At 46.1% G+C, this 12,607-nt stretch overlaps 1 protein-coding gene across 1 annotated transcript in view; it reads right to left on the bottom strand.

The window, feature by feature from the left end:
* Window positions 1–12,607, bottom strand: part of LOC119441795 (integrin alpha-PS2) — an 83,324-nt gene that overhangs the window by 5,743 nt on the left and 64,974 nt on the right. The window contains exons 17-24 of the mRNA XM_049661631.1: window positions 11,277–11,405; window positions 10,895–10,962; window positions 10,457–10,604; window positions 8,743–8,915; window positions 6,439–6,528; window positions 5,629–5,731; window positions 3,246–3,446; window positions 1,556–1,642 (exon numbers count right to left, since the gene is read on the bottom strand). Coding sequence (XP_049517588.1) covers window positions 1,556–1,642; window positions 3,246–3,446; window positions 5,629–5,731; window positions 6,439–6,528; window positions 8,743–8,915; window positions 10,457–10,604; window positions 10,895–10,962; window positions 11,277–11,405 — 999 coding nt within the window. The remainder of the gene's footprint in view (window positions 1–1,555; window positions 1,643–3,245; window positions 3,447–5,628; window positions 5,732–6,438; window positions 6,529–8,742; window positions 8,916–10,456; window positions 10,605–10,894; window positions 10,963–11,276; window positions 11,406–12,607) is intronic.

Raw genomic sequence — 12,607 nt, 5'->3', positions numbered from 1 at the left:
TCGACATTCACTTGTAGTGATGTTACGCGATCAGCTCGATACGTGTGCTTTTCCGCTCACGCGTCGCCTTTCTTTTCCTGTCGTTTCGTGCTGCGCGACATTCGATGCTGCGAACAAGCCGCGCGAGCTCGCACTGTGATCTGCTGGCTCTTCGCTCTGACAATCTCCGTCTCTCTTGTTGCCACAAGTCCCCCTCGAATGCTGAAACGAAGCAGTAGCTAGATTGCAGCAAAAGTGGCCACAACACTTGACTGCTGGCGTTCGGTTGTCTTATTCGGCGCTCCTTGAATTATTGATACATGAATGGCCTAATTTGCGCGTGCCTTCTGTATTAACGCATGCCAATCGACATCATTGAAGGCTCTCATATGTGTAGCGTTTCCTTTTCTTTCCACCTCCGATTGGAAGCGTTGTATTTTGCGACGATTCTTTTCGTTTTGAATTCTTTTTGATCTTTCGCCATTCGCTAGCACGAAGCCGTGCCGCCGTTATTGCCCGTATTGTCCACTCGGCGCGACAGATGATAAACGAACGGGGCCTGTATTCACAAAAAGCTCTCAGACGAACAGTGTTCGTAAGTGCAAGTTCTAGCCAACCCTGATGTTGGACTTATTATTATAGTGAAGGCTGCCGGCGAATGGCAAAAAATCACTTACGAACGAAATATTTGCGAATTCCCTCCTAGAATCGGCCGAAAAAAAAAAAGCTTACAAATTACGCTCCCATAAATATATAATATCGTGGTGTTACACCAGAAACATAATGAGATGTATAGTAAGGTTGGATTCACTCTTAAAGGAAGCACGCAAATCTATGGCCTAAACGAAAACACCTGTGTGAATATACAGTCTGTAAGCGTCCAGCTTTGCATAAGGGCTGTAACAGGCTACAATGGTTCCTCTCCACCCGCCTTCACAGTGCATTGAATATTTTTTCATCGGCAGCCGCAGCCGAAGAGCCCTCAATGAGCAGACCACGCTAATTAAGTTGTCCCACGAACACTGTCAGTGGCCAGCAATGTACTTTTGATCTTTGGGACCAACTCAATTGCTGCCCTATTATAGCCAGAACGCTGTCCCTCCCCCGACACCTACCTACTCAATATACTTCAGGTACTAGTGGACAAGGTTGAGCGTCTGCCTGGTCCCAATGTCTTGACAAAGGAGGCTCGTCAAGCCGAATCCTCTTTTCGGCACCATTCCTGACCATATGATCACCATCACAGTCTTTCAGTTCCCTTTAAAATGATCTGAACTGCCTACATAAAGCGAGACATTGCTCGATGACAAAAAGTTACGCAGGGAAAATGCCAGCGCCATGCCTTTCTGTTCAGCTCGGAGCACGATATCAGTGCAGTAGTGTCAGATTAGTATAATGATCTACGCGTTTTTATCATAATTCTCAACACGTCAAAGGGATTTTGGTCGTTGTGTTATCTTTATCTCTTGCTTGTCTGATTTAGTTTCTTTGTTCTTGTTGGCTGGTTGATTGCTTAATTGCTTGATTGATTGATTTGGCACATACTTAGCAATTCAGATTGGCCATATATACTTACCAATTCAGATTCGAGTTCGTCGTCTCTGATATCACGGTGCACCCGGACCGCAGCCGAAGAAGTGTCCCGGGGCCTTCTCGATGATCCCTGGATTCGCGAAACATTGCGAGTGAGAGTTTTGGTATCAACACTATTCAAAATGTGGCCAGTCACTAAAGCAAAAAAACTAAATAAGTTTATATTCATAAATAATTCTCTGAAAACTATGTCGTCGTTAATTTTGACACAACAGCTTGATTATTATGAGAGAAAATAAAGGTCAAACTTTCAGTTCTTCAATCGGGCGCTGAAACCCCAACGCCCGTACGTCATTGCGACGTCACCTATTTCAAAGTGTTTTTTTTTTTTTTCGTATTTAGACCACGTTGGCTCAGCAAAAGTTCCCGAAACTTGCCATATTAAATATTTGGCTCTTTTAGAACACAATGTAGTCGATCTTTATTCCTAAATGGCTCTATACTACAGGGCCTATAAAACGCTATCAAAACCCATGACGTCACGGTGCGCTGGTGCGGGAACTTCAAGGAGGCGGCGCCCTCCGTCTTTCGATTTCCTGCTTTTTCTGGCTTACCATGCGTATTCTCCCGGTAAGGGTTTTTGGGTTTGTGGAAGGGTAATTTACCAATACAGCAGAAACAAATTTTCTCTTTACTGTCCCTTTAGGCCTTCAGTTACGGACATTTGGCTGTGCTCGAGGGTAACGGTTGTGTCCTTTCCAAGATAGCACGGTTGTCTAGAATGACGCGAGCACGCGTCAAGTTATGTTTTATCATTGACTGACTGATTTGAAACACTTTATTGATAAAAATAATAAAAACCACCGCAGATATCCTTCACATTAGGTGTTGCCGTTATCTATAGCTCCATTACTTCGAAAAGCCGGGTTCGAACACAATGAATTCAATTTACAGACGATAGTCGATGCTGCGCTATATACGCACAAATATGCCTGAGCAGTAAAAAAAAAAAAAAAAACAATGTCACTTCACACTCTTCACCCATGGCGTTCAGAATTGCATCTATGCGCTATACTTGATACAACGCGCACAGCAGTGGTATAAAGTTAGCTCACAAACTCAGTTCTGCATGAACGACACGCCATATATGGGCTCCCGTAGTTTGTAAAGGCGGAGTAATGTTCTTTTTTTATTTATGTGTACGTCTCTGTGTAAACATCCATACGATTGCCATACGACTGCCTAACTGCTCTTTGGGAAAAACTAATGGCTCTTGCAGGCTTCGAGCCAATGTTACGGCCAATCTGCTTGCGGGTTGTATATATGCATGCCTGGGTCTGGGAAAGGCGGGAAGCGCATTTTGTGGGGACCTTATTTGGTTCCCGGATTCGGCCGTAGCCCCCAAGAAAGATATCGAGATCCAAAACAGCTAAGGTTCAATCTCCCTCCAGCGAAACCAGGCCAACTCTGACTGCTGGGCGGTCCGAGCGCGCGCACCGGAGCTAGGGCCGTTTCGAATCACGGTCAGTATAGTTTTCACACCAACCTACGAGAGGCGCCCCACCCCACACACTTGAGGATTTCCTGATGGAATTTTGTGGGGGTGGTCATTACCGCGCACGAGAGCCACCCGTGCAACTTTTATTCACGGAAAAAACGCCTCAGTCAGAGCAGCCAACTTCCACACAGTCATGCCTATGCGCTTCGCAAGAAGGAAAAGAAGAGTCACGTACCGCTAGACGCTTAGGGTCCACGGCTTCGCCAGGTCCCTCGGGCGAGACGACGTCGCAGGGTCTCCGTTTGGCGGCGTTCCCGGGGCCCTGAACCATGGGAGGCTCGAGCAGGTACAGCAGCGGCAGGTCATGCACGTTGTGCGTCGGCCACACCAGGTAAACGTCAGCCTCTTGCACCACGCTCGGGCCGCGGTTGATCAGCTGCGCGGACAATTTGGTCACCACCGGGATTTTTATAATCGTGCGCCTTTCAGGATGTAACATATCACACGTCAGTTTAACACTGAGACGCGCAAAGGGTATATCTTGCAGAGCTTATGGACAGTTATTTTCTTGCGTCCATTCCGCAGCGCTGTACGAGGTATGTGTGTTCGTATATTACGGACACCGCGTGCATTAATTGGACGGTGTGTCCACTCGTATTGGTGAATTGTATCATTGCATTGTAGGGTCTTGCCATCTGCCCCAGTTCGCCCCTGTCTCCCCTCTTTCGCCATGCACCGGTGATGAGTAACAGTCTTTTGAAGATAAAAACAGCACAAGAACCATGACAGACAAAAGAGATATAACGCACATCACAAGCGCTGAAGTAACAGGCCAGGGGCAGACTTTTCAGGCCGACCTATACTGATCATTACGATCTCTCTCTCTCTCAATGCAGTTTTAAACGTAAATAGGATGCAGTCAGATTAAATAAATTTTTCTCGGACATATAATTTGAAACTGGGTGTTAACCGACAGCCTTATCGGCACGCGTTCTGAGATACGTATATAGAAGAAGTTTTATTGCGAAAACACACGTTTTATTACGTATAGGCAACATTTGTAAAACAAGGCAGGCGCCATATTACAGGCCGCTTATGCTTAAGAGAAATTAAAAGACCTCTTGCCTGGCTGAAAATTTTACAGTCAAACAATAAATTAAACATGGGAAGAGTATAAATGGACGCTGTGCGGGGGCGTCTGTCTACGTGCTGCGAAGAGATGACAGTGCTCATATATATATATATATATATATATATATATACACACACACTTGGCGGCTCACTGCTGTCGAGACTGGCGCGCACGTCACATGAAACCTTTGCATTGCCCACTGGACGAAGTTCGTGTATGCGGCGGTGAGAGGGAATCAAACACGTTTATTAAACAGAAAAGCAAGCATGAAATAAAAGGCAGCACTTATGGGGCTTTGGGTGGGGGTATACATAGATTAGGCCTACTATTGTGGTCCTGTGTATGTATAGCGGTAAGCTGTTGCAGGTAGCTTTCCGGTGGGCCGCGGGCTTCTCTCATGGAAGGATTCAGTCATTGCGAAATGCGCTTAAGCATCGCAGCATTTCACGCTTACGTGTGCATGTTCTCGGAGACGGGCCCGCACTGCACAAAACTCAGAGCGCTCAGGGTTGTGTTTGTTGGTATGTCATCCCAAATGCGTACAGTGTAGCACAACCAGTACATGGGCGTAGAATAAGAACAAGACAATTAAACGCACAGCGCACACGCAGCTAAGTGAAGTTGTCATTGTTCTTCAAACAGAAGCATTGAACCACCTCCTGCATTTAGTGAACGAGCACATTCCAGGGTGGTAGAGTACTGAGCCGTCACCCCATCTGAACCGAATAATAATAACGTCCTGTGTGTTGCTGTACATGGCACGCAAATCTACGTGGAACCTGCAGCTGCTGGCGGCTCCAGTCGCGTGTACAGGTGCGCGTCTCCTCGCGAGATAACAGCCTGCTGCTAACTGACGTTATCTGGCAAATGCCCAGACATGTCTGCCATTGGCACATCAAAATAAGCGGACCTTTCAGGGCCCCTGAAAAGGAAGGGATGGTTCCTGGCTACGCGAAGATTTATATTACTCGGCTTCTGCGCACTGCTTGCAAATTCTATTACGAAAGAAAGAAAGAAAGAAAGAAAGAAAGAAAGAAAGAAAGAAAGAAAGAAGAAAGAAAGAAAGAAAGAAAGAAAGAAAGAAAGAAAGAAAGAAAGAAAGAAAGAAAGAAAGAAAGAACAGTGCCGTGTGTGTTACGCGCTTGCCTAAAGGTAATAGCAAATAGACAAGCAAACGTTCGGGCAATGCACAAAATACACCGTTGATGTCGTCGGTCACACCGGGCTGCGGTTGTGGCACACCTGTTCTCCAAGCCCTTCTTTTCTTTCCCTATATTGTTCACGTGCTGCCATACATAAGGACGCCACCATGTCGTAACAGTAATGTAAGCGCAAAAAAATTCTGTCGTGGTATGTGCTGCTACTGAACAATGGTCAGAACCTTGGCCAGCGGAACGCCGTTTCGATCTTATATTGGCTGTATAATTTCATCTCGACAGTGGCTTCGAGACGAAAATTCTCCGTTGAGTATAGCACGCTCACCCACCTCGTAAACGTGCTTGACCGGTGGTCCGATGTCAGCCGAAGTTTGAACTTCCTTGTCTTCTATGAGAGACATGTTGAGGTACACTTCGGCTGGGAATGAAGTCCTGCGCAGAAAGGTCATAAAGCAGGCGTCGCGTGTAAATCGCTTATATAGAGGCACACTGGAGTCGCACGACGTGACGGACCACCAAATCAGCTCACAGACGACCGTTACGGGGTTGATTGAGCTGCAACGAATCGTGCCACTATAAAAGCAGCTCGTTTGCGACGTTTTTCTGTGCGGCGTGATTCCGCGGCGCTAAGCCATATATGCTAATCCGCTGGCTGAATTGGCAATCTGTTCTTTTTTTTTTTCGTGTGAATCCCACTTAAAGAGCGGCACGAAATCAGCTTGGAGCGGTGAAGCAACGTCCAGAAACTCAATTTTCGTTCTGTTGACCGGCAAAGGTTGATTACTACAGGAAGAAAGGAAAGGCCAAACTTCTTTTTGTATATCTCACGACGATACCCTAACACCATGCAGTACATCAAATAAAATAAATAAATAAATAAATAAATAAATAAATAAATAAATAAATAAATAAATAAATAAATAAATAAATAAATAAATAAATAAATAAATAAATAAATAAATAACTAAATAAATAAATAAATAAATAATAAATAATAAATAAATAAATAAATAAATAGACCCAACTATACTTCCTGCTAACAGAAACTAGAATATCCCTGACCACCCTCTGCACTCTAATCCGCACTGCCGCCTTCGTATTTCTTAAAACACAGTCCTTCGAAGCGCTCGTTTACTCACCCTCTGGCCGTCATGTTGACTTTGACGGTGACCGGAAGCCGAACAACGAGGCTGTTGTCCTTGGAGGCCGCTTCTACTTCCGGGTTAGTGCTGCGAGAAGAGGAATTCACAAGGAAGTCCGTGAGACGGCACGCCGGTGCTCTGGCTGCAGTATAGTGTCCTAAAGATGCATTGCACAACAGATCCCTAAGGCCTAACTATGAACGTTTTTTAAACATGAAAACGCTATGTGGAGCTTCACTACAGACAGTATAAAGCTTAGAAATGTACAAACGAGGCAATTTGGCTCGTCCTTGTGCACGGTGCGGATGCGTTCCTGTTTTTTGACAAACGCTGTTTTGTCCGCGAAGGCGATGCCGCCGATGACAAGAGAAAGAGAAATTTTCGAAAGAGGTTTCGCAGAAAGACTTGGTGGGCAAGGTGTTGGCACTCCTTCTATCCTTATTCCTGACGAGGTAAAGTCCTTTCGGCACATGGTGAAGACTGCGCCCTCTGCGGCTTTTCTCAACAACAAATATGTGCCCTCTGAGATATAAAAACCAGCTGGAAGTTCAACGTTATGTATATGTCGCTTTTGGTCGTGAACCTTGTTCTATGCGCTGCTATGTTGTATTCGTGGAGCGGCTAGAGAAATACATTTATGAGCGAAAACTTGCACCACTCGATCAAAAGTAGGGCATCGTCATTGCATTTTACGGTATTTTCCGCGTATTTACGCAGCGCTCGCGAGGCGTCCGCCCATGGCCACGCGTTTGCAACCCATTCGCATTTGACGCCACTCCCCAGGGCAAGACGCAGGCTTTACTTACATTTTCCTTCGCGGTCAACAATTTGTCACATCGAAGTAGGTATACATCGACGATATATGTACGATGCAGTCAAACATTCCTTGCAATATGGGACCAGTAAAAGCACTGTAATGTGTTCCACGCGCGTATTACAGTAAGCTCGCACCGGAATTAACGGATTCGCGGCACGAAAGTTTGGAAACTCCTTCTTCTTCTTCTGCTTCTTTCTGGGGTTTTACGGGCCAAAACCAGTTCTGATTATGAAGCACGCCATAGTGGAGGGCTCCGGATTAATTTTGACCACCTGGGGTTCTTTAACGTGCACTACAACGCAAGCACGCGGGCGTTTTTGCATTTCGCCTCCATCGAAATGCGGCCGCCGCGACCGGCATTCGATCCCGCGATCTCGTGCTCAGCAGCGCCACGCCTCCAAATGATTCCGTGAGATAATAGTAAGAGCGTGGAAAAAATTTGACCTTGCATAATATGGCAAAGAGTTGACATACCGGAACATTACTCAAAAGTAAACATCGATTTAAATGCGCGCATCGGTATACAAAGGCGGAGAAAATTTGATCGTCAGCGAAAGGAACAGGGTAGAAACTGTTCTCAAGATTACAAGCCCTTCATCGCCATGCTGTTTCCTCGCATGGCAGTCAGCATGCGTTCAGAGGCACTTGACAACCGCAGACGAAATGAATTCTGTCGGTAAAGGCAGACGCGACGCACTCCGGACAACGACACGGTTGACGGCATGTTGTGCGCAAGCACTAATGGCAGCGTGCTACTGTGTCCCGCCTGCCACTAACTCCGTCCCGGTTGATCTGCGCGGGGAAGTCACCTTCGAATACCGCGCATAGAAACGCTACTGTCTCCAGACTAAGGGTAGGTGTAAGGTCACTGACTGAGCAAACTTTCCCGTATCAAGTAGAACAAACGATTGCTCCACCCATTAGAGAGAAATGAATTTAAAATGAGCTTCACTATGGTCCGTAACGTCTTAGAATCACCGTCTCTCCTGCCCTCTGCGAAAGGGCGGCAGACAATGGCTCCATTCGAGACAGGACAGCTGACCGTACATGGAGCGTTGATGCGCTGCAAGTATAGCTACTACAACGATGTGCGCCCGGGCGTGTTTGTCCACACAAGTGGCCCGTATCCACTTACTATTTAACGCGAGCCTGATCGAAAGCAGAAATTAATCGAGCCAAGCAGCATTCCCTGGAACGGCGGACTGAACCCTTGAAGTCTTCACAAAAGCTCCACTGAAGAGTTTGAGATAATGCTCGTGGATGCAACACCTAAACGGTTTTGCAAACACCTACTACCCGTTTCTGGAAGAGCCAACGCACCATTATGAAGCTGCGTTCTGATATGTAGCCTTCCTGGAGAAAAATACAAACGGCTCCACCGAAACGTGCCCGACACTGTTGTTTAACGTTAGAGTATAAAATATAGGCAGTGGCTTTAAAGATATCCTACACGTACAAGTTAAATGGGTTGTTTAATGTGGCACCTGTTCACTTGCACGGTGATGTTGAGCTCGGCCGCGGTGGGCACGAGCCTGGCTGGGGCGAGGATGACCTTGAAGCGCACTTTCTTTCCCGCGGGGAGCGGGTTCTGCACGTCGCACGCCAGCTGGCTCTCGCCCGACGCCTGCTTCATCGCCCCGCCACACGTCACCGAATCCTGGGGAAAAAAAAAAAAAGGTCGGGAACGTTGTATAAGTATTTCTTCCTCTGACAACGACAAGAGCGTTACGCCATAGGTTTTGTGTTTTGAGTTGGTAAAGAAGGCTGCGTCGGCACTCGGCAGCATACTTACATATAACCACGACTATGGTAGAAAGAAATAAGCAAGAAAATATTTTTACAAACGTTAAATAAGGCACGCGCAAGTGTTACATCACTTCTAAGCACCAGCGACAGTGCTTATGTGAAGTGCGATGCAAGCGCATGTATAGAATCAAGTTACCGCTGACTTCTAATTTAAGAGAATATGGAAACGAAACCGTGACATCCTGGCCGCAAAGCATCCTTGAAAAAAAAAAATAAAGTAACGTCTGTTATTTTGTATCCTGCACGTACTTACAGCACATATTCCTTTCATATTCGGCGCGCCCGTGAAGTGTTTCGTGCTTTAGCAGTACGCACATCCCCGTGTGAGTGAAGTGAGATGATAAGGCTTTTGGTAAGTCTGCAGAGCGCGAAGAGCGGTATAAATTCTAGCCAGTTTTGTGAAGATGGGCCGTGGTTGCCGTGCGCTTTGTTCTGGGTAAGTAAATTGGACATCCATTTTGAAGCTAGAGGGGACAACTTTAGACGCGGCACCAAAACAAATTCACCCAAACTGAATTGTTGAAGTACAAGAAAAACACACTGCAAATTTGTTTCCTAGGTGAATTCATTATTGAGCATCGGCTATCGATGTGAAAGTGCACAAAGTTAAATTTTACTTTGACGATGGAATATAGGGAATGACCAGGCACACACTCATAACCAGGTGCATTCCATGCCCGCGCCCAGTTCTACTATACAAACCCTGAGGCCGTGTTTTCAATCGATAACATTCTGGTGTGCTTTCACTTCTGCATGACGTAACGTCCAGCGCGGCGCTTGAATGAAGCGACAAGAGTTGCATAATTAACTGATCCACCAGAACACTATGTGACGTTAAAGTAAAGATATATAACGGGAAGCGTCCCAGTGCTTTAATCTCATCCGTTCCGCGGATTTCGTAAATCGACTCGAGCTGAAAGTATAACATCCGTGCAAGTGATCGACTGATAATACGGCAATTGTTGTTCTTGCACAGGTGCATACTGTATACGGACGATAACTCGTATATCTTACTTGCGAGACGCGTCGAAAAAAAAAAAAAATTGTTCGTTCACGTTTGCGTGCGCGCTCGGTGCGAAGCTAAGAAACGATGATCCAAAGCCGGTTTACTTCCCTGCTACAAGACGTTGCGAGAGGGGAAGCCTGCTTTACAGAAGATATCATTGCGTCCGTTCGCGTGAATATGACCTTGGTTGTAACATCAAATGCTGGTTCAACTTAAGGCGCATCAGGTGGTATAGAGGCCTCTCGATCACGATACCGGCTCTCAACCAATCGCACCACTGGCCCCCGATAATCACAATCGGAACTCGAATGGGGAACGCACCGAAGCACTTCCTGTGTGAGGCCCTCCTCTCCCCACTGCCACCGCCGCTCTTCTGGACAACTCACCAGCTTGCCTTTGTCGACCTTGACGTAGTTGAGGTCCGGCGGGATGGTGACGAACATCATGGCCTCGAAAGCATCCTCACCGCGGTTGTCAACAGTCACCGAGAGCTCCACGTTGCCCGTGCTGCCGATCAGGAACTCTTCCATGTTGCTGCGTGCGCCAAGACAATAATCTTAAGGATAGGCTGCAGAGCGTGAGGGCCTTAGGACGAGTCTCGTCGTCATGCTGTTTGCTTAGCTTTATTTTTTCTTAATTTTAGTCCAACCTCTTTTCTAATTATTTATAATTAAAATTAATTTCTAATTTTCTTGTATGTGTGTGCATGCGTGCGTTTTTATCACTTATAACATTATTTTCCTTTTGCGACATCGAATGCGTGCAAGTTGGATGTTATGAGTTTCGGCCACTGTGTTGCGGAGCTCGGCGGTTGTCAAACTTACGGCGTAACCCTGAGCTTTAGATCTGGAACGCACACGCCGTCGCCGCCACAGTTCTTCCGGATTTGGACCTGCAAAAAGACACACGGGACACTGAGTGACGGGTCTCTAATTGCCTTGTAGGAAATGAAATGCAATTTACAAATACCTTCGAATTTGTTGCGCTTTCAAACAATTTGTTTATAAGAAAAATCAGTGATTAGATTGTTAAAATAGTCGAGATGTAGCGAACATCGTTATCGCACTGCACTTCAGTGACCGGGCACATCGGCGTTTTAAACGATCAGGTGGCGCCAACAAAGCTAACAGCAATGTTTCAGCGGCCCTGTTAAAAAAAGAAAAACACATGGTGCAGGTCCTAACAAGATAAGTCAAGCTTACTCACGTCTTTGGTGACGTTGGCGGGCCTACTACCGTTAAGCACAGGCAGGAGAAGCGACTGAGACGTCACAGTCTGGATGAGCTCCGTGCGCAGCCGCATTGTGATCGGTGTCAGCTTGTCCCGAATTGTTTTCTGAAAGCAGTCAAGAAGGAGGGCGTGAGAAAAGATTTCATAAAATACACCTCGTCCAGTGCTGTAGGCTAAGGACCACTTTTATACGTCTATTTTAAGAGTGCGATGAAGTAGATTAACTTCACAAGCAGGGAATTATAGTACTCGAACTGAGCGCGAATCGGAAACGAGGAAGGAGTGAGCGTTTTACGGCTGATTTAGTCTCAACAATATTTCCTGTTCAATTTTTAACATGCTTACGCTTTCGCCTTTGCTTTCGCATGAGTTCTTGTTCACGCCACCTTGTTCATGACCACCGCCGATAGTGGGTATAAGAGGACTACTTCCCATGTAGTTAGCAGCATTTAAAGGGTCGTTCCAAAGAATGCGTGTTCAGTATGGCTTTCTAGCCTGGAGTCACATGCCCAGCGTAAAGGCTTGTGTTCCTATAGCTTTGATCTTTCCTCCAGGACTTCGTAATAACTACCGATTAGTCCTAAGCTGTGTGCGTTTTGGTTGGTCACTTTCACACAGCTCCGAATCAGTTTTGGCTTATTTTTGTTGTTTATAACAACCGAAAGAAACACCGGTACTATGAGTGAGGCTTCAGTGAAGAGCTCCAAATTAATTCAGTAAGGAACCACCTGAGGCTCCTTATCGTGCACCCAAAAACACGGTACACAAGTGTTCTTGCCTTCCGTTCTCACTGAGATATGGCTATACTTACGACTATAAATTGTGTATGCCATGCTTTTTTACGGAGATAAGCAGTACAAGACCCGTGTTCATGTGATTTGCTCAATGGCATGGGAGGCACGAAGGCAGTGACTCCTTTTGTTCCACGTCAAAAATAGAGCGCCTCACCGCTTGCTTTTAACAGATGGGCATCCGTATGAAGCGACAGAAAGCCCGTTATATTTGTCGAACATGCTTCACTCCCCTTCGATGTGACGCCGTTACTAAACATTACCGAAGGCCCGCGTGTTCTCGCAGTTCCGTCATCAATAAAGCCAACGCTTCCACTGAAAACTGTGCCTTGGAAATTGTGCTTTCCGCATGCTCCATAGAAGTGTATGTATTGTTGGCCTTTAGGTGTAGAGCATCACGATAGCATTATGCTGATTTAACGGTTGAGATAACACTTTCTAGTGGGCGAACATAAACCGTCATAACTATAATTGGAATGGTTCATCTTCGTCTCTGTTTTTTTTTTTGTGTTAGTG

Source organism: Dermacentor silvarum, chromosome 2 (genome assembly GCF_013339745.2).
Source record: "Dermacentor silvarum isolate Dsil-2018 chromosome 2, BIME_Dsil_1.4, whole genome shotgun sequence".
Taxonomy (NCBI): Eukaryota; Metazoa; Arthropoda; class Arachnida; order Ixodida; family Ixodidae; genus Dermacentor; species Dermacentor silvarum.
Note: the sequence above shows the minus strand (reverse complement) of the source record. Positions and strands in the feature narration are given on the sequence as shown.